This window comes from Setaria italica, chromosome V, assembly GCF_000263155.2.
Source record: "Setaria italica strain Yugu1 chromosome V, Setaria_italica_v2.0, whole genome shotgun sequence".
NCBI lineage: Eukaryota > Viridiplantae > Streptophyta > Magnoliopsida > Poales > Poaceae > Setaria > Setaria italica.
Window position 1 is genome coordinate 2198769 of NC_028454.1, and position 21933 is coordinate 2220701.

At 44.1% G+C, this 21933-nt stretch overlaps 3 protein-coding genes across 3 annotated transcripts; 1 reads left to right on the forward strand and 2 right to left on the reverse strand.

The window, feature by feature from the left end:
* The first annotated feature begins 229 nt into the window (after nucleotides 1–229).
* On the forward strand, nucleotides 230–4003 carry LOC101776904 (UDP-glucuronic acid decarboxylase 2). The gene is made up of 6 exons (XM_004967453.3): nucleotides 230–903; nucleotides 1703–1850; nucleotides 2551–2630; nucleotides 2722–2805; nucleotides 2902–2976; nucleotides 3346–4003. Exons 1-6 carry the CDS (start codon nucleotides 313–315, stop codon nucleotides 3661–3663), a joined length of 1296 nt encoding a protein of 431 aa, XP_004967510.1. The 5' UTR covers nucleotides 230–312; the 3' UTR covers nucleotides 3664–4003.
* Nucleotides 4004–4027: 24 nt separating this feature from the next.
* On the reverse strand, nucleotides 4028–9088 carry LOC101777309 (caffeoylshikimate esterase). Its single transcript, XM_004967454.4, has 8 exons — nucleotides 8855–9088; nucleotides 8632–8725; nucleotides 8424–8456; nucleotides 5555–5701; nucleotides 5306–5436; nucleotides 5050–5187; nucleotides 4772–4870; nucleotides 4028–4597 (listed from the first exon to the last, which is right to left on the reverse strand). The coding sequence occupies exons 1-8, from the start codon at nucleotides 8873–8875 to the stop codon at nucleotides 4223–4225; spliced, it is 1038 nt and encodes a 345-aa protein (XP_004967511.1). The 5' UTR covers nucleotides 8876–9088; the 3' UTR covers nucleotides 4028–4222.
* Nucleotides 9089–14852: 5764 nt separating this feature from the next.
* LOC101777726 (protein DETOXIFICATION 45, chloroplastic) lies at nucleotides 14853–21933 on the reverse strand. Its single transcript, XM_012846455.3, has 15 exons — nucleotides 21687–21933; nucleotides 21102–21440; nucleotides 20649–20779; nucleotides 19810–19953; nucleotides 19569–19690; nucleotides 19282–19417; nucleotides 18776–18872; nucleotides 18565–18665; nucleotides 17367–17530; nucleotides 16665–16736; nucleotides 16462–16578; nucleotides 16290–16385; nucleotides 16086–16207; nucleotides 15443–15497; nucleotides 14853–15320 (listed from the first exon to the last, which is right to left on the reverse strand). The coding sequence occupies exons 2-14, from the start codon at nucleotides 21386–21388 to the stop codon at nucleotides 15449–15451; spliced, it is 1638 nt and encodes a 545-aa protein (XP_012701909.1). The 5' UTR covers nucleotides 21389–21440; nucleotides 21687–21933; the 3' UTR covers nucleotides 14853–15320; nucleotides 15443–15448.

A 21933-nucleotide genomic window follows, 5' to 3' on the forward strand; every position in this document is an offset into this window, starting at 1 on the left:
CTCGGTTTAGTTTTAAAATCATGATTATCTTTTTTTTGGAAATCTGTTTTAGCGTAGGTGAGGTGAACAAGAAGCGGGGGAACGTGGTGAACGTTCACAAGGTGGCTTGCCGCACCGTCAAATCTACCATCTCTACCGTCCATCACCAATCCGACGTCCCGTATCATTTCAACGCGCAGCTCATTCACCTCTCGCATGTCGCATCGCAGCATATAAACCTTTTCTCGCTGCCGACTCCTCCCCTCCGTCCTCCTACCTCACAGACCGGTCCAAATCCCCAACAGAAATTTACACCCAGGCCCTTCGCCGGAGATGGCGTCGGAGCTCACATACCGGGGCGGCGCCGCGGCGCCCGGCTCCGCCTCCAACGGCGGCGAGTACTCCCCGAAGCCCTCCAAGCCGCTCTCCTGCCTCTCCCGCGCCGCCCGCTACGCCGCCGCCGAGCACCGCCCCATCTTCGCCCTCGCCGGCATGCTCTTCGCCGCCGCCCTCTTCACCTTCTCCTCCTCCACCACCTCCACCTCGTCCCCGTCGTACCCCGCAGCGTCGGTCGGATTCAACCACCTCGCCGTCGCCGGGCACCCATCCTTCCGCGAGTCCGTCGGTGGCAAGGTGCCCCTGGGCCTGCGGCGGCGCGCGCTGCGGGTGCTGGTGACGGGCGGCGCCGGGTTCGTGGGGAGCCACCTGGTGGACCGCCTGGTGGAGCGCGGCGACAGCGTGATCGTGGTGGACAACTTCTTCACGGGGCGCAAGGGGAACGTCGCGCACCACCTCCAGAACCCCAGGTTCGAGGTGATCCGCCACGACGTCGTCGAGCCCATACTGCTCGAGGTCGACCAGATCTACCACCTTGCATGCCCTGCGAGCCCCGTTCACTACAAGTACAACCCCATCAAGACCATCATATCCTTGCTCAGTTGCTTCCTTTGAATCTGAAGGCTAATCCAAAATTAGTTTCCTTTTATTGCTATAATAATTTCGATGATTAATGCTGTGGTTCAATTGATTGCTAAGATGCTTGGTCTGCCCTTTTCTTTCCGGTTTAATTTTGTTAATTCCGGATAGATGTTAAGGTTTTGATTTTTTGGCAATAAGTGTTTGATTAATTTTTAGACGTAAGGCTTGGTAAAACTATAGTATTTGAATGGATTTCAATTGTAGTTTTGGAGGAAATGTTGATTTTTTATTGTTGGGAAGTGTGTGGTCGGTTGTTTTCTTGCTTTCATACTAAAAAATCGATGTTTGCTCTCTGATGTATTTGGATTGCTCTGAAGAAAGCTTCTTGGATCTGGTGATCTAGGATTGGGTTGCTTGCTAATTCTAGTTTTGATGAAAATGATTGCTTCATGTTTATCTAACTTGTAATAGGAATAAAGGTCAAACCTGTGCTTGGACTTTGGACCTAGTTGAGTATTATAGTCTTTTCCACTTTGACAAAGTTTGGATAGTAGTTGCAAAAATCGTACGTCAAGATCGCTGCCCTTTTCTTTTTAATCAATGTTGCTTATCTATCACTTAACTTCATGTCTTTTTTTTTTCCAACTACTAATGCTAGTGCTTAGGGGAGATGAAGCCCGAGTGTGTAGGTACCAAACTAGAATCTGAAATAGTCAAAACGTCAAAGAAGAAAGCTGTTCGACTTGCTAGTGCTTACTCTATCTTTTTGAAACGTTATTGTGAACTTTAACTTTTGAGATGGCACAAGACCAATGTAGTTGGGACACTGAATATGCTTGGGTTGGCCAAGAGGATTGGAGCAAGGTTTCTGCTTACTAGCACCAGTGAGGTCTATGGTGATCCCCTCCAGCACCCTCAGGTGGAAACTTATTGGGGCAATGTCAATCCTATTGGTAACAACTCCTCTTCATAATACTCTGTTTTGTGAATTCCCTGATGCAACAGTTTCACAGATCTGTTGGGTCGAAATGGGAGATTGGTAGAAAGTACAACAGTATTCTCATTGTTGGCATTAATTTCTGGTCACCTGATTGTGAACACAATAGTTATGTTTTGGTTTAAAATATTTATGTCATGTGAACGTTATTAATTTCTTCAGAAACAGAATATCCAAAGAAAGTCATTAATAGATACACATTGCCTGTGAAACTACTGCTCATATGAACTGTTCGGCGAAGGGATGTTTGGCTGTAATTAGAAATGCTGATAAATGTGGTCATGGCATTGGTATCCTAATTTGGTTGGCATACATGCTTTGGGTCTTTCATGTGGAAGTGGACACTTTTGGTTCGTAGAATTGGTTACAAGGAGGACAGCCACTATGTGGATCCCTCCCTAATAAAGGAAGGATATGATAAAACCACACTAGGCCAGGTTAGTTTAACCAAACTAGTGCAACCAATAAGCATGAGAGGAAGCAAGTGCCTGAAAATAAACAAGAAAAAGATTGTTGATCTTGATAGGGACAGCTAATCGTATCCTAATAGCAGCCCTTTTCATATTACACTACATGCTGGTTGATTTTGTTTATTGTAAGGTTTCACTTGTTTTCTAAGGCATTTACTAATGCAGATACTTCTGTTTTACTGATAGGTGTCAGGAGCTGCTACGATGAGGGTAAGCGCACTGCTGAAACATTAACTATGGACTACCATCGCGGTGCCAACCTTGAGGTTTTTGTGCCTTTCAAATGCTTGAGATCAATAGCATTCAGATTAATTTTTGTGGGATGTAGTACATTATGTTAGTTTGTTTTTAATTTAGGTAAGGATTGCCCGGATCTTTAACACATACGGTCCTCGCATGTGCATCGATGATGGCCGTGTTGTCAGCAATTTTGTTGCTCAGGTAGCCACCAGCTGCAGCCACCTCTTTTGGCACCTTGATGCCTATGCACTTTATTTTTTTTAACTGAAATGCTCCTCGTTGAATTATGGTTTCCAGGCACTGAGGAAGGAGCCTTTGACTGTCTATGGTGATGGCAAGCAGACTAGGAGCTTTCAATACGTCTCAGATTTGGTGGGTCCCTCTATTACCAGAAAATAGACATTGGAACAAACCTGTCAAATCAAAATTACCTAAAAAAAAGTACACATATCATATGAGTGCCTTAACACATTTGCATAGTATCCTTGGCATACTAGAGAAACTATCCCGGTATTTGCACAGTTGGTAGCTGTAACATGTCAACAGCACCCTTAAAATGATGCAACATATCTCATGCTTATTGCTCTGAGATGGAGGTGCATATTTATGATCCACTGAAGATCTGTATGTTAGTGGTTTCTTGCTAAGGTATCCAATTGTTCAGAAACAATGCTTGGTGATGTGAATCAGTTATTTAGTTCTATCATACTGGATCCTAAACTGATGTGAGACTTTCCGCAGGTGGAAGGGCTGATGAAGCTGATGGAAGGGGAGCACATTGGTCCGTTCAACCTGGGCAATCCTGGTGAATTCACGATGCTGGAGCTGGCTAAGGTGGTCCAGGACACCATCGACAAAGAAGCACGCATTGAGTTCCGTCCAAACACTGCAGATGATCCACATAAGCGCAAGCCTGACATCAGCCGTGCCAAAGAGCTTCTTGGCTGGGAGCCCAAGGTTCCCCTACACGAGGGCCTCCCCCTCATGGTCACAGACTTCCGCAAACGTATCTTTGGGGACCAGGGAGAATTCACTGAGGCAGCTGGTGGCCTTTCTTAATCGTCACCATGTCAAAGTGACGCATTTGTTCAGTCTGTATGATCATCACTTACACGAAAAATGGGAGGCTCGGAGCATACGGTCTGGACAGTTTTGGTGGTATATGCCCTTTGGCTGCTCTATACAACACGGACAAAAGGTCATGGCTGCATATATAGTTCTTAGGAATATGTTGGATGTTACCAAAATATCTTTGCACTGCTGTAATGCTGTTCTTTTCTTTTTTGGCTCTTTTGGCTGTAATGCTTTGTATAACTAAATACACTCTATAATGGCGTCGTTAACAGATAATCTGGTTGATAATAAATTAATAATACATTGAGGTTTGCAAGCTTTAGTATATGTTTCAGCATGAGTGTCGAACTGCAATGGAACAAAAGCTTTGATTATTATTGAGCAAATGTTCACTGCAATGGAGGGAAGGGAATGGTTGGTTGGTCATACAAAACTCTGACAAAGCATCGAGACCTCTCTATATTTTACAAATTGCACATCACCACTTCCTTATTCGCCATTGTTCAAGCAGGTGCACATCTTATCAGTGCTGCCAGTTCTATCATCACATCTCAGCGTGGTGATGCGTCCGGCCGGCGAGCCCGCAGAGGAAGCCTCGGCGCTGTCTCTGAGGCCGCGCGTGAGCCGGCGCTCCGCCGCCGTTCTCGCCATCGACGAGCTTGCCGGTCGCCAGCATCAGCTTCCTCAGGCGGCCTTCCATGGTCCAGCTGCGGCTGCGCTCGTTGAGCCAGGCGACTATGTCGGAGAAGATGGCCTCCACGTTCTCGTCGGGCTCGCCGGCGGTGAGGCCGTGCCACATCCCCGGGTAGAGCTTGATGGTCTTGTCGCCGCTGGCCGCGCGCTCGTACAGAGCGCGGCTAACCTCCGGGTCCGTCACCGTGTCGGCCTCGCCGTGAAGGACGAAGAACGGCAGCTTCACCTGCCCAGATCATGTTCAGAAAAAGCGCACAAGAGTTCAGAGCCAGCGTTGAGCAAGCTTCATGTGACTGACATTCTGACAGTGACAGGTTCTTTTACCATAGATTTTCTTTTTGTTCTGAACTACGTCAGGAAACTAATGCGAGTTTAAGAGTGGAAGCGTTAAGAGTGGCACCTGCGACAAGCTGTCTTCTATGCACATGCTGGTTCTGAGCATCTCCAGCGCAGTCTTGAGCCGCGGCTTGTCCTGGTAGATGAGCTTGTTCCTCCTGATCTGCTTTCCATGACACAAGCATCAGAGCGTTCCGGTCAGATATCATCATTTTACAAAAGTTTGTGAAAACTAAAAAGAAAAGAGCTGGCCGATGGCGCCATCGCTGCAGCTCAATCGAACAGGGGCGTTTGTCTAGGACTAGGAGGCAGGGGATGACGGTTTGACGGGGACGGGTTGACCTTTTCGCGCTTGGCGGGGTCCTTGAAGGCGGCGTCGATGACGTCCTTGGTGGGCACGATCTTCCACTTGGGGATCACGTCCTCCACCTGCGTCAGGAGCGTGATCACCAGCGGGTGCGGCTTCACCTTCTCCGATATCTGGATGAATATGATTTCACCAACAGGAGAAACAAGAGTTTTCAGTTCAGGAAATGCAAACTGATACTGAAGTTAACGAACTGAATGAAGATTCAGTCATCCAAGGATCACTGCTAACCTTGCACATGGGCGCGACGAGGACGGCGCCGTCCCAGAAGGCGGGGTCCTTCCTGTGTAGCAGCAGCGCCACCGCGCCGCCCATGGACTCGCCGTACAGAAACCGGCTCTTGCTGCGGTACTCCTCAAGCTCTGTGCAGATGCAGGCACGTAAGCACAATATGCCAGAGATTTCAGAAAGGTGATCAGGCAATAGGAATGGCGCATCGAGATTGTAAATCATATTGGCGATGCAGGTAGCCTCACTCACCGCATATGGACTTGAAGAAGTGGTGGCAGTCATCGACGAGGCGGCGGAAGCTGCGGATGTAGCAGCGGGAGCCCATCGACTTGCCGTGCCCCTCGTAGTCGATCCCGAACACGCCGTAACCGGCCGCCGCCAGCCGCACGCCGCATTCTGCATTCAGCGATCGTTCATGCGTTGTTAGAATCAGAACCACGCCAGGAAATGAATGAGGAAGCAAAAAGAAAGAAAGGGAGCAGCTCAGAGGATCATCTGATCCAAAACGTGTTTCAGATGCAGGTTAATGTGCTTGTAAGACATTTTTCTTCAATGGTTTACTGTGCTTAGTAAAAACAGTTGCAACAGGCTTTTCCAAACCCGGTAGTAATCAAGCAGCCCAAAGAGTTGGGAGGAATGGTGGCACGGCCTAAATTCTTGACAAGGCCTTCAATCCGCTATAAATGAGGCCTGCCCACCCCACAGGTAGTACTGCACATGTTTGGCCCTTCGCCATTGCTGTGCATCCGTCATCCCTGCAACCTCCTGCAGTTAAGGCTCGGCGCCATCAAGCCGAGCTGCAGGACTTTATAAGGCAATGAGGCCGGTGGTGCGGGTCGCTCCTCTAGAATGAAGCTCTCCCATGGGCCTATGTATAATATACGTATGCCTAATTTTCTTCTTAATGCACTTATGAACTAGCAGAACTTCGTCGTTAGCAGAGAGTAATATGATCGTACTGTTGAGTTTCATTCATGCATCAACGGTTTATCCAAAAAGGAAGGAGAAACAGATGATGCTGAGAATTTAAAAGGAACAATATACTTCGAAACGTAAACAAAGTGATTGGAATTGAAACGAGGCATCAAAACCTCTACGTGCAATTCAGATACTAACACTACGACATGTGCTTAGAGAAAACACGAGCAAACAAGGTTCAAATGATTTAGATCTTCTACCGTTTTAAGATTTTCAGTTACGTCTTAGAACATGACATAGTACTTTTTTTACTGACAAGGAGGGAGCAGCACATTATTAATGAGTGGTGACCACCCCACCGCTACCATCACATACATTCATAATAACGATGTGTGGCTCCATCCAGCCTCATATGTAGCGCCGGTACAACCTGCGAAACGGGAGGCAAGTACACACACCCGCTTCTTCTTCCTTGACAACGAAGCAGGCGCGATGGCGCGCGTGGTGGTACCCCCACCCGCGGCCCGGCCGCCCCGGCGTAATTCAATGGCGCGACACCGACAAACCCGGTTATTGTCGCCGCGATTAAGGAAGGATTGGAGGTGATGGTACGGTAGCCCAGCTGTTGGTCGGAGGCAGCTCACCCGCCCAAAATGCCCTCCTCCCCGGCGACGTCGAAACACGACGAAAGGTACTCGTGTTCCAACCGCGGCAATCGAGAAAAGAAGATGGTGTTTGGTTTGGGGTCTGGATCTTGACAGGGACTGTATGTCGAAAGCTGAAGGATGAAATGAAGAGCTGCAGCTGCATAGGTTGGTGGTGGCTCATCAACAACGTCTCTACTAGCTACTAGATAGGGAAAGCATGCATCTTAAGACCAAAAACCAAGATCAGGACGCAATGTGCGTGTTGGATACCGTCAGTCTTTCCAGGCCAGGTGATGATGTGAAACATGTTACTCTCAGTTTCATTTATCTGTCCAACAACAGTTTCAGGCTCTACGCTCTTTCTAGTATGACCACGTTCTACGTCTAGACACCACCAGTCACCAGAACCACTGTTAACCATGAACCAACTAACCAAATGACAACTAGAAGAAGGCTACAGCCATTGGTCAGAGAGGAGGGACAAGCTACGCAAGCTGGGGCAGGGCATAGCTACCATGAATATGATTAGGCAGAAGGCTGTTAGGACGGGGCGGGCGCCGGGGAGGTGCCTTGAATCGAGACGACCTACCCGGGACGGCGTTTCAATGCGGAGCGGAGGAGGAGCAGGCAGCGTCAGGGATCGGAAGCCCCTAGCAAGCAAGGAGTAACTGCTCCTGCCTTCCTTTTCAGGCGGCAGGAGTCCTTGCTTGATGATGATTTATACTCCTACAGTCCTACTAACCGTGCATTGCGTGCTGAACTCTAAAGAAAAACCGTGCATTGCATGCGGCTGTGGAACTAGCAGAGACCGGAGCAGCTGCTGTTACTCGTTAGGCGACTGAGGAACAGCTACTGAACATGGCGGTAGGAAGATGACGTGCTAGTCGGCACAGATGAGATACGTTGAATAACAGGCGCTGGTTTATTTTGTGTACAGGCAGGTCCCTGCGGTCAAAGATTTAGGGGATGTTTGGGAACACCGTACTAAACTTTAGCACCTGTCGATGTTTGTATACTAATTAGGAGTATTAAATATAGTCTAATTACAAAGCTAATTGCACAGATGGAGTCTAATTCGCGAGACGAATCTATTAAGCCTAATTAGTCCATGATTTGACAATACGGTAACCATTTGCTAATGATAGATTAATTAGCCTTAATAAATTCGTCTCGCGAATTAGACTCCATCTGTGCAATTAGTGTTGTAATTAGCTCATGTTTAATCCTTCTAATTAACATCCGAACATTCGATGTGACCCTGCTAAAACCCTGCTAAAGTTTAGCATCTCGTATCCAAACACCTCCTTACCAAGACAGAGGACAGATATGATGTGAACTCATCAATGGGTATTGAAGCAGAGAATACTATGCGGCGTATGTACGTTCCACATTTAATGAGAATACGGGCAGGATAGCATACGCAGGTCTTTGTTTTCACTCACTCTTTGTACTAAAAGGAAATACGGAAGAGAGGCCAAACCGAGAAAGAAAGGAAACACAGAAAGCAAAGTATATGATGAAGCGTGGGAGGAGAGGAGGGAGGCGTTAATTACCTCTCATGAAGCCACTGCACTCCATGCCGTAGCCTGCAATGAGCAATGTCAGTTAGGTAACTGAAAAAAGCTAATTAAGGTGGCTTTTGTCTGTGGTATTTCAGTGCCGCAAAGAGAACTGAAAAATTCTGAAAACATACAGCTAAGGTAATTGATTGAAAAAAAAACGCGTGCCGCGCTGCGCCGTGATGAGCTGAGCTGTATTTACCGTGGCAGAGGAAGACGAGCGCCTTGGGCGACGCCGCGGCGGGCAGCCAGCCGCAGGTGAAGAGCTGCACGCCCCTCGAGCTCCTCACGTACTCCTGCTTCAATCCAATCCCATCCATGAGCAAATCAATCAAACAAATAAAAGGAAATCGACGAACAGGACCGGTCGGAGGCTGCCGCCTGGCCGGGGGGCACGCGCAATGCGCGTGGCAAAGTCCTCGCACCTCGTGGTATTCGACCTCCATGTCTGCCGCCGCCACGGCCGCCGCGGCGTGGGGAGCGGCGAAGATATCGGCGGCGAAGAAGGAGGGCTTTGGCTGCGCTGCAGGCGCGCGCGTGTGAGAGAGAGGAGAAGAGGATGAACCGAAAGCGGGCTGGCGTGGACAGGCGAGGTGAGGCCGCGAGGCGTCTGGTTTGGTTTGTGAAGGTGGGGGACGGGAGCGCTGGAAACGGAAGGATTAAACGGGCGAGCGCGCGCGGGGCCGTGCCGCCTTCGGTTCGGAGTTGGGGCGCGGCTGCGGGTGGGGTCGCTGGGGGGTGGGAGGCGACTCGGTACTCCGATCCCGAGACCGAGGAGACGCATTTTATGCTCCTGGACGGTAGTGTGTTGCAACAAAGGGTGTTTGGATGTTAAGCTAAAATTCCGTGTCACATTAAATATTGGAGGCTAATTAGGATGACTAAATATGAGTTAATTATAAAATTAATTACACAAATGGAGGCTAAACGGCGAGAAGCAAGCAAATGAGGAAGAGGTCCATGATTCGACAATGTGCTGTGTCCACCATGGGACAGTGTTATAGTCTGATTACTCTTAATAGAATAGTCACGCGGTTTAGCCTCCATCTGTGCAATGAGTTTTGTAAATAGTCTATGTTTAATACTCCTAATTAGTATCTAAACACTCGATGTGACAAGGACTAAAATTTAACCTGGGGATCCAAACACCCCATAGATTTTCACCCGTTCCTATTTCATTTTTCTTCTTCTTCTTCCCGTCCCTATTTCGTGCTTGTAATCGTGATCTCGGACACGACTAGGCTAGTAGGCTGTGAAAGAATTAGGAGAACGTGTTGCCTATCTTGACTCGCCACGGTTGTATATTTATATAGGGGCCAAAATAGCCAGATAGATACAATTTAATTTGATTACAACATGATTCCCAATATATCCCTATCTATCTAGATCGAATCTATCTCTAAGAGAATAAACCAAATGAATATAACTTGGTTACAGACTCTATCTTTAACACCGTTCCTCAATCTAAACTCTTCTTCTGCTCGAGATTTAGATTGCTTCTGAAATCTTCAAATTTCTGAGATGACAATGCTTTGGTGAAACCATCAGCAAGCTGATCATTAGTGAATGTAAACCAAACTTGCAACTATTTGTTAGCTACTCTTTCTCTGACGAAATGAAAATCCATTTCAATATGTTTGGCAAGGGCATGAAATACTGAATTGGTAGATAAGTATGTTGCACCCAAATTAACACACGAGTTTTATCAAGCACGACTCCCAACTCGGCTAGTAAGGATTCCAACCAAATAATCTCAGCTGTAGTAGTGGTCATTGACTTATACTCTGCATCAGTACTTGACCTTGCCACTGTCATCCGTTTCCTTGCACTCCATGTCATCTGTTTCCTTGCAATCCATTATATGAGATTGCTTCCAAAATATACAGCAAACCCTCTAGTAGACGTCCTATCATCCATACTACCTGCCCAGTCAGCATCTGAAAAGGCACTGATCAAAAGAGAGTTAAGACTTTTGAATCTTAAGTCCAATGTCAGCTGTGTTCTTTGGATATAGAAGTATTCTTTTAACTGCAGACCAGTGCACACTAGTAGGCGAATGTAGGAATTGACATACCTTATTAACTGAGTAAGCTATGTCACGTCTTGTGAGAGTAAGATATTGAAGAGCTCCAATAATACTTCTATAGCGTGTGCTATCTTCTACACTTAATAAATCTCCCTCATGTTTAGATAGTCTTTCAGAAGCTGATAGAGGGGTAGGAGAAGACTTACATCTTGCCATACCAACACGAGCCAAAATTTCTTGTGTGTATTTTCCTTGAGACAACAGAATTCCATCACCTTCTTTGCTCACTTCAATCCCTAGGAAATAATGTAAATCACCAAGATCTTTCAAGGCAAAGTCTTGTCGCAGATCTTGAAGTAATGCTGAAATAGCTTCCTTAGAACCAGTGACAATAATGTCATCAACATAGATCAACATATAAATTGTTACTTGTGCCTTTTGGTAGATAAAAAGAGATGTATCTGATTTGGATGCAATTAAATCCAATTTATATAACTTTGAACTCAATCTAGCATAACAGGCACGTAGAGCTTGCTTCAAGCCATAGAGTGCTTTATCCAACTTACACACAAAATGTGGTGCATTAGAATCTTCAAAACCAAGAGGTTGTCGCATATAGACCTCTTCTTCTAGAACACCATTAAGGAACGCATTCTGAACATCTAATTACCACACACACCATCCTTTGGATATTGCAATAGACAACACAAGTCTTATCATAGCAATTTTGATAACTGAACTAAAGGTATCTTCATAATCTATACCATATCATTGCTTAAAACCTTTAGCTACTAGTGAGCCTTGTATCTATCTATAGATCCATAGATTTTTTTCTTAATTTTGTAAATCTATTTACAATCAATAACATTATTACCTTAACTAGCTGGAACCAGATGCCAAGTCTTATTTCTCAACAAAGCCATATACTCCACTTGCATAGCTAATTTCCACTTTGGATCCTCTAATGCTTCTTCCACCATTTCTGGTTCTCCTGTTGCACAAAAATTTCCAAAGCGTACAGTACCATCAGTGAACTTTTTTGGGTTTGACAATACCGCTTTGTAATCTCGTCTTGGGTCTCTGCAGTTCTCGAGCGGCAGAAGGAGCAGAAGGAGCAGCAGGTAGAGAAACATCGGCTTGATATGTGTCCGCAGGTGATCTAGTGGCCGGAGTAGAGGATCCGGAGGGAGCTGTCGCGCGCGCTGCCCCCGCCATGTGTCGATGGATGGCTGGCTGGTGTCGACCGCTGTGACACCGCCAGGAGTTCCCCTGACAGGATCTGCCTGGGATCTGGCGCCGGATCCTACCTGCAAATCATCCTGGGATTGCATGCTAGGATCCTGTGCGACCGCAGGAGCTGTTGCAGGGGCAAAAACACCCATATGAGGGTTGATTTCACCTCCGGTTTCTTCCATATTTCTGCCAGATTCCTACTGTGTATCATGTTCATCATCACTATGCAAGGAATTAGTAGCCTCTGGGTCAGCACAATTTACATCCCCAAGTAAATGTTGTGGAAGAAGCAAAATTTCTTTGCGAAGGAGAGCTCCCGCATTAGAGTGGAGATTAGCAAAAGGGAAAATATTTTCATCAAAGATGACGTCCTTGGAGATGTAAACACGCGCAGAAGAAATTTCCAAACATTTGAACCCTTTGTGTAGCATGCTGTATCATAGAAACACACATTGGGTAGATCGAAAAGAAAGTTTTCGAGTATTGTAGGGATGTAGGTTTGGCCAACAGGCGCAACCAAAAGTTCAAAGAGAGGTGTAGTTCGGCTTTTCCTTGAAGAGAGTTTCAACAGGCATCTGAAAATTTCAAAGGCATGAATGCATTAGCAAGAAGAGATAGACCTACTTCCACAATATGGTGATGTTTTCTCTCAGCTACCTTGTTCTGTTGATGGGCATAAGGACAGGAGACTCGATGGGAGATCCTGATTTTCTGAAAAAAAAAAGAAGTAAGCTTCTCATACTTCTTCCCCAGTCGGATTGAACAGATATGATCTTCTTATCAAACTTCCTTTCTACTATGCTTTGAAAATCTTGGAAGACTTGAAAAACATCAGACTTGTGTTTAAGCAAGTAGATCCATGTATATTTGCTAAAATCATCAATAACACTAACATAGTATGTAAACCGCCCAACCCAGACATCAGAGAAAATTAGATCAAGAGGAGAGGATGACATGATATTAGATTTATAATAGGGAAGCTTATGGCTCTTGGCCATCTGACATGCATCACAAACTGAATTAATATTCTCTTCCTTTGAACAAGGTAGTTTATTATTTCTAAGAACACGCTAGAAAACGGGAAAAGCTAGATGTCCTAATCTACTATGCCACCTTGAAGAGGATGGTTTATTGACGCTATAAACTTGCTTATTCAGACTTTCTTCGGAGGGATTCGAATAGAGGCCACCCTTGCATCTACCTTGATGGATGACTCTCTTCGTGTGCTGATCCTTAACAAAGAAGAAATTAGGATGAAATTTGATAGAGTCATCATTATCAGATGTTAAATGATGAACTGAAACAAGACTTTTGCTAGCACTAAGAACATGAAGAATATTATTTAGATGCATATTTTCACTTGGGGTACATAAAGTTGTGTGACCAATGCTACTGATTTTTAAAGCTGACCCATTTGCTGCTTGAACTTGATCACATCCATTATAGTTGTCACGAATGGTCATCTTATCAAGTTCTCCAGTATGTGGTCTGACGCACCACTATCCATATACCAGTTTGTGTCTACCCCATAGCTAGTTGCTTCTGCACCGGCTATCTTGGATATTGTTGTTCATCTTCTTCATCATCATATCTGTACCAGCAAGAGGGAGCTTCATGGCCAATCTTCTTGCAGATCAAACATTGGGGCTTATTGTTCTTGCCTCCTTGTTTGGGTGCACTTGAGTTGTTGAAGTTGTTGCCACCGCGATGAAAGTTTCCTCCACCACGATCATTGCATCCACGGCCGCAGTTACCTCCACGACCTCGGTAGCCACCTTGATAACCATCGCGCCCTCTTGATGCAGAATTTGTTGATGACCAGTAGTGATTGCTTCCCTATCCTTCACGCAGCATCTCAAGACGTGCATCATAGGCCATCAATTGAACATACAAATCACTCAATATCATAGGATCATATTAACCCATAATGAATGAAACTACAGGGTTGTAATCATGATCTAAACCGGTCAGAATATGTGATCATCTCGTCATCATCAATTACTTTACCGGAAGCAGCAAGTTCATCTCTCAGGCCCTTCATCTTGGTGAAGAATGCCGTCATGGTCATGCCTCCCTTCTTTGTTGTGGAGAGTTGCATGCGCAGGTTCGTTGCCCATACTTCAGCCGTTGTCACCAAGGTTGCTATTTGAGCCAACACATCTTTGGTGAGGATGTTATTCAAGTAGCTAAGGAGATGTTGATCCTTGACCACCTAATTTGTGTACTCCGGATTGGGAGTGTTCACCTTCTTGCTGTCCTTCTCAACCTCCAGGGTTGTTGAAGGCGCTGGTGTCATCCCATCTAGTAGCCCATAAGCTGGGCTCATCGGATGCCAAGAAGGATCTGTGCCTTCCAAAGCACATAGTTGTCCTTGGCCAGTTTCTCTAAAACCGCTGGGCCAAGTGCTGGCTGCACCGAGCTTGAAGACGACGCCATGGATGGTGAGGTTAGATGTTTGTGGGAAGAATGGCTCTGATTACCATAAAAGAATTAGGAGAACGTGGTTGTCTATCTTGGCTCGCCAAGGTTGCATGTTTATATAGGACCAAAGCAGTCGGATAGATACAGTTTGATTTGATTACAACTTTTTCTTTGACCCTTTCCAAATAAATGCGGATTCCCAAGATATCTATATCTATCTAGACCAAATCTATCTCTAAAAGGTGTTTGGTTACAGGGACTAAAGTTTAATCCCATCACATCGAATGTTTAGATTGAAATTAGGAGGATTAAATATAGGTTAATTACAAAACCAATTGCATAAATAAAGGCTAATTCACGAAACGAATCTATTAAGCCTAATTAATCCATGATTTGACCATGTGATGCTACAGTAAATATATACTAATCATAAATTAATTAGACTTAATAGATTCGTCTCGCGATCAGCATTCATTTATGCAATTGATTTTATAATTAATCTATATTTAATACTCCTAATTAATATCTAAATATTCGATATGACACGAACTAAACTTTAGTCCCCGGAAACAAACACCCCTAAACCAAACCAATATAACTTGGTTACAAACTCTATCTTTAACAGGCTGCACATGTCAATAGAAGGAGCACTGGTGTTTATGACACGTGGTACACAATCAGTCATGCTCCATCTAGCACATAAAACGGTTGTGCCTTCTCTAGTCAGTTAGAGTAACGCTTTCTCAAAAAGAAGAAACATGGCATATTTAGAAAAACTTGAAATTACAATGCGCCCATTAACCTCATGACCAATAAGTTCATCTTTCATCATTTCTAATGTGTCCCAGTTTCATGCACATATCAAGTTCTGAACTCCTAGGGGCAGCTAGTGCTGCTACTCTGCCCAGCGCCCAGGCGCCTGACATTAGCTCCAACCAGATTGCTCCAACCAGATTAACAGACATCGCTGCAATTGTTACAAAACGGAGTTGAACAATGGCATCTTCTCATAAACGGTTGTGCCAAGTGCCATACATTGGCTGCATTGACGCTCCGGCATCACTCTGAGGACCTCACCAGTCACCAGCATGCTGCGGCTCCACAGGCCTAGAAGCTCAGTGTTCTATAAGCAAGAATTGCAATGAAGTCGGATCTTGTTTGAGCCAGGGGAGCACTGGAGTACGTGTTGAGTGAGTCCTGAATCCTGCACACTATGGCAGATAGAATTTGCAGTGATGCAAATCTCCAGTACTAACTTTACAACGTTTATCACTGGAAATATACTGTAGACCCTACACATATTCTGAGATGCAAAGGCTGATAACCGACAAACCTCAATTTATGGCGCCTCATGCAAAAATGACCAAGGCCCCCATTTCCATAGCAACCTGAGGTTTGCCCAGTGAGTTCACTAATTAATATCAACTTGTAAAAGAGCATTGCATCAACTATAAAAGCAAAGAAGATGTCAGGGTGTTCCGTTTAATAAGCTACTCAAAAATTGTGCCTTTACCAGCCAAAGTGTTGTGTTCATGAAATGAAGAAACTGTTAGATAACCAAATGCAGCCAGGTCCAAGTTGGTACACAGAAAATGACCTAAATTTCACCTACCATGCTGAAACTAATAAAAGTGTCGCAAATAGTCAGGATCTCTGATTTTTTTTTTAGAAACGCTTATTGGTATTGATGTAAGCTGTTCCTGGTGACCAGCAAACATGTTCCGCAAATAAAGTCATGATGACAAGTGGGAAGATCTAACCAGCATGGGAAGCAGTAAGGCTTCAACGACTATTGTTATCAATTTCACTTCTAAGCCAACATCGATCTTAATGAAATTAGTTAATCCACGCACACAAAAAAGGAGATAGTTACATGTCTATGATAACATAACAACACAATATGTTTTATTATAAAATAGAAGAGTAGAACAAAAAATCAGGATCATAAGTGAAAATAGAATAATAAATATTATCACCTCAAGATGCCTGCAGCCATGCGCAACCCCATGAGTGTAGTCAACCCAACCCAGACTCCAGCCAGGCCAAATAGAGATGGAGCCCATAACAGGATCAGTGATGACATGACTCCAACCACAATCTATAGTAAGAAAATCCAAGAAATCAGTAAACAACTGAAAAACCAAAGGATACCAAAAGGTAGTGAGTGTTAGTTCCCATACACTAGCTTGACCAACATAGTTAAAATCTGATACGCCGTAGTGTAGACCATCAAAGATGAATGCCAGGGCATTAATTGGTTGACTGGCACAGACAAACTGAAATGGAAATTAACCTTAGAAAAAGAAGGCATAAATACTACATGGAAACTAACAGTAATGTTGTAAGGTTTACCAATGCACATGATTTGACAACCATTAGGACCTCCGGGTCACTGGTGAATAGTCTAGCTATGTTGCCAAATGAGGCATACAAACCAACAGCCAAGGCTAATCCACTAACCATTCCTACCTGCAAGAGAGAAAAATAAGGAATGGTAAAAACATGCATCCATATGCATAAATTAAAAATAAAAAAAATAAGTGAAATGCATTCACCTGCAACGCAAACATTGCTATCTTTTGAACTCTTTTGTAGTCCACTAATGCATAAGAGCTTGCAATCATTGCCTAAAACAGTAAGCAGAATTAGTTGGACAATTGCAACTGATAGATCATGATCCAACAGAAATTCATTGGTATCCTGGGGTTCAGGCGTCCCCTTTAGCATAAATATAGGTAACCCAACAGCCAACATATTGCAATGTTTCAAAAAAATCATCACAAAAGAATTGTAGCATACACAAAGTTTCATAAACCTGCAACAATCTCAAATCCATCTTTTTTTACCATAAAACTGTGGGGGAGTTCCCCACAGCGCTTTCATTAAACCAAAAGGAGTAATATTTACAAAGAGAGAAACAGGGCACCATCTTTGATATTGAGATTCAAAAAAACAAAGCGTTACAGTCAGCACATGGCGAACAGTGCCAGATTGACTTCCTATTGCAGCTGTACTGCATACATGATATTTTGATGAATTTTGAAACACCACAACATGATAAATTCACAATTGGGGGTGGCCGCACCCCTGGATACGAAATCTACACTAATGATCAGATCATCAAGTTAGAACAATCTAATTATCGAATAGTATGTACTAGAAGTTTGCAGGCTCTGTACATAGCATAATAGGCCGGTACGGCTTAGCGAAACCAAATTAAAAGAGAGAGTGATTTCTAAAACTGAAAAAAAAGATACCTGGGCAGAAACAGCTAAAGCATCTGCAAGCAAAGACACAGCAAGCCATACTTGCAAACAAATCTGATGAGCAGCCATAGCTGTTGGGCCCTGTCGAGCAGCCATTGATGTACCAATTGTCATGGTTAATAGAATTGAGAGAGTTCTCCCCAACAGCATACCACCTACAAATTCCAATAATAAATAGATAATGAAATTAAAGATGCCAAAAGAATACAGAAAATAACAAGAAAATATTAAAGCAGAGCATGAGCGTATTTGTGCCCTGAAGGTTGACATGAGATCTGAAAGGACTATATGTAGCCTGCAGGCCTGGATTTTTACCACAGACAGCATACTTTATGGTGCTTGCAAATACTGGCTCTCTTTTTTCCCTAGTAGTATTAATCAAACAGTAAATATCCCTCCTAAAAACTGATAACTAATTTAAAATGGTTTTAAAGACGCAAAGAGCACAAAAGGATACTTTTATCGCAGTGTTCATATGCTAATATGTTAGCTCATTGATTCTAGGTTATGGTGAAGATATACAAGTGGCCAGAGAATGAGGACTTCATAAAGGACAATATAGTCTTTAGCTAGAACATAGACACTCGGTGCCTTTGGAATTCTTATGTCTTCAAAGGAATGTTGCCTAACATCAGTACACTAATCCGGAATGTGGCAGATGAGTGCAGTTTATGGTGCACAGCAGGAGCCTCCAAGCTCCAGGACCTCCTTGCTAGGTCGTTGACCATGGCAGCTTAAACCTCGAGGGTCCCTGATCGTTGTTGTAGTTCTTGGCTGTGGCGCGTTCGTTACTAGGCCTTTTCGTTTTGATTTGGGGGGTGTCGGGGGGTGTGTGCCCGAGCTGGTTGGTAACCATGCTCATTATACTCTATTTTCTCTCTTAATGAAATGACACACAGCTCTCCTGCATCGTTCGAGAAAAAAAGACACCGTGTCTTTTTCATAGACTTGAGTTGGACCAAATTAAATGCACCATGCTGCCAGAAATGGAATTATGAGTGGGTCAAACTTTTAAAGTAACCAAAACAGTTTAAAGCACCATGGAAGTAAAATCCAAAATCCGAGAAAACGGCACAATGTGTATAACAAAATATACTATGAAAACCGGTAAAAACATTATGAAGAAGTTTGATAGAATGCACCACAGCTGAACAAATTGACTAGTGGAGTGGCAGCATCAAAGGTGTACCAGATTTTAGATATACACCAAACTCTAACTGGTCAATTCTCGGAGGAAGTAGCACAGCTCTTTTACTAAGAGACCGAAGAAGAAGAATTGTAATAATGTACCTGCATCATGAATCAAAATGATGTTAGACAAACTCAGATTGTAACTGCCAAAAGCGACACCTCTTAGGGACCCAACTTATGAGTACATAGTACCACTAATAAGAACTTACTGGGATGCAACAGTAGAAATTGCGGCTCCAGTTATGCCAAGCTGAAAGCCATATATAAGTAGAGGAAGAAGGATTACAGCAGAGAGATTACCCAATCCTAAAGGTTATGAAAATGAAGTGGATGAATATAAGGATATGGCATCAGACAATAGTCTGGAACAATATAGCTCAAATGAAACTTGCTTATAAACAGCATCCACATTTAAAGCGCAAAGGATTGATTTTATGATATTCGACAGCACAACAGACAGAATTACTGCAGAAGAATATCAGGTAAGAACAGTAAAAGAAATGTCAGCAAAAACCAGGAACCTGGCTAGATGTCTATACATGGTGCGGGGTAGTTTTTGCAATGAAGCAAACTAGGGGGGGGGGGGGGGGGGGTTGTTTGCAACAAAACGCCATATGTTGGGATCCCAAAATCAGATTGACAAATGGGACTTTTACAATTTTCCCCTAGAAAAAAGGGGGAAGAAACACAACATATAGTATTTCTTGGTAGTTACCTATATAAAACACCGGAGTCTTGGTATCCTTGAATCCCCGAAAGACACCTTGGACTGCCAACATAAGCACATTTGCAGGGGCTCCCAGAGCTCTCATTGAAAGAAAGACTTTTGCAGGCTTATACATCGGAGAGGCCTGTGTAAAAGAGTAAAGACTAGTCTGAGATATCTAGCTAATTGCAAGAGGTGCACAATTACTTGTTCTGTATCCAGTCAAAGAGTCATTGCCAACTCTATTCACTATCACAAAGTAAAACATGGTAATAAGAATCATAATCTAAACATACAGGTGACACGCCCATTAGTTTAAGAAACAATCCTGATCCTAGGAACAATGCTAATGCTTCAATTATACCAATTCCAGCAGCTAATATCAAGGCAGATGATACAGATGTAAGCTCCAATTTTCCTGCAATGATATCAGAAGTCAAATCTAACACCTGAATTATATATAAAGCAAGTACATAATTTATACATAACTATATGTGAAGTAAAAAAAAATAGGTATTTATCTGACGATTCAGCTACCTGAGCTAGGATGCTTGATAGCACTCTTAGAAATATCCTCTGCCACAAATGAAGTTGCAATGCTCAACAATGGTATGTTGAAGATCTTTGACACAATATTAAAAATCGATACACCAATACCAGCCGATGCCAATTCCAATGCACCTTTCAGAATATATGCTAAAGGTGAGCAACAACTAACAGATGCTTTCATGCAGTAAGTAAAGGGTACAAGACATTTCTCCAGAAGGTCAGGCATGTGCATAGGTGATTCTATGACATGCCTAAGGTTCTGCATGCCATTTCACAAACTGCACATTCTGCTACAGAACAATTACATGTTCATGTTATTTTCACATGATAATGTGATGTGCATCTGTAACTGCCACACTAGAGCCAGAAGAATCTGTTGTTTCAAGTGAGTAGTAACAACCATGCAGGAGACGTAAGGCAGTATGTCAGCACATGGATGTGTTCATGCAGTAATAAGCCCATTCCTTACAAACTAAAATAGAAAGAGGCATGAAATGGGTTGATGTACAGCAGTACTGTGACATTCCAAACAGTTGTTTATTGATAGAGAAGGAAGCAGTAGTATTATTCGAGTTCAGTCATACTGTAGTGTAGCTATTGCAGTTACAGTAAATTTCTTCCAGATTTTCCTTCTTTTTAGAAAATAATGCCACTGAGTTGGGTGTCGCTACCAGATTATTTTGAGTAAGGACAAAATTTACTCCACCAGAAACAGAAGTACGAGAATTAAGTACATTGGATGGGTTATGGCAATAAAACTTAAGCAGTGAACTTACAATCTGGCACACAGTGAAAGAAAACAAGATATGGCAGCAAAAAAGAGATACCTAATCTACCAATGTATGCAGTCTCCATAAGTTGCGCCATTGGATCAATAGCTTGACCTAATACTGCCGGTAGAGCTAGAAGAATTAGCTCACTTCTGGCACCCACAGAATTCAGGCCACTGCTTATTCCTCTGATTGTTACACACGGCACAAATATGTCAATTAAAATCCAAAGACTAGAATGGTTGTACAAATTGAAGTCAACATAGCACAAGCATTGAGGTCAGACTTAGCACTTTGAATTGCTTTAACTTGAGCTGGATGCGTGTAAAAAAAACACTTGAGCTGGATGCTTCAAAAGGGAGAGATGATGACATGCTAGTAGATAGACATTGTTATGCAAAGCCACATAACTATGGCCTAGAGTCTAGAGAGCAAGAGACATGTGAAAACCAAAGAAACAGTATGGACTCGGGGGTTCCATTACATATATAATGGAACAGAAAATCTTACATGACAGCCTCCTTTGCAGCAGCGAAAGAGACGTTGTCTTTTGGTTTAAGGCTTTGACCAAAATCATCAGTACTGTACCCCGGTGGTGACTGGCCACTGGCAAGAGGGGTGGTGTGCCCCCGCCTTGTAGAAGGCCACCTTCGCAGAAGGAGCAGCTTTGCACGGTTGGTTGATGGCGAAGCGGTGGTTCTGTTGTTTGCTTTGTAACATATGGAAGAACAAGCAAGCCTAGTGGGTGAACAAATTGCAGGGTGCGCAGAGACAAGCGCACTATGGTGGTGCAGCATTGTTCCCTTGGTGTCTGGATCAGGCGCTTAGACTATCTGCTCATTCCTGTATCTGCAATGCGAAGGAGGGGAGGGCACAGCCGGATTAGCGAATGAATCGATCAAATAAAATGCTCCGATTGAAGTTTGGGAAGCAGGGGCGGACCGGAGTAGGTGTAATTTTTGCAAAAGAAATCGAAGTTAGTAGGTGTAATACGTGCATATACCTATAATTGGGCTAGATCCGAGTACAAATAGTTCACAAATAGGGTTTGAGTTGCTCGGTTTCGCACAGCAGGAAGGGGAATGGCGGCCATACCTGGTGGACGCCCGTCGCCGGCGAAGGACCCGACGAAGGGCTGGAGAAGGGCGGCGCCGCTCGCCGACTCGTCGCCCGGTCTCTTCTGGGCTCGCTGCTGCTTCCCAAAATCCTAATCCAGATCATGCCCCCACCATTCCACCAACTTCAATCCATATACGATTTGATGTTCATCGAGAGCGAGCAGAAGCCGAACGGATAGGCTAAGGGCAACATGGTCAGCAGCAGCCGCCGCCTGCCGCGGTGC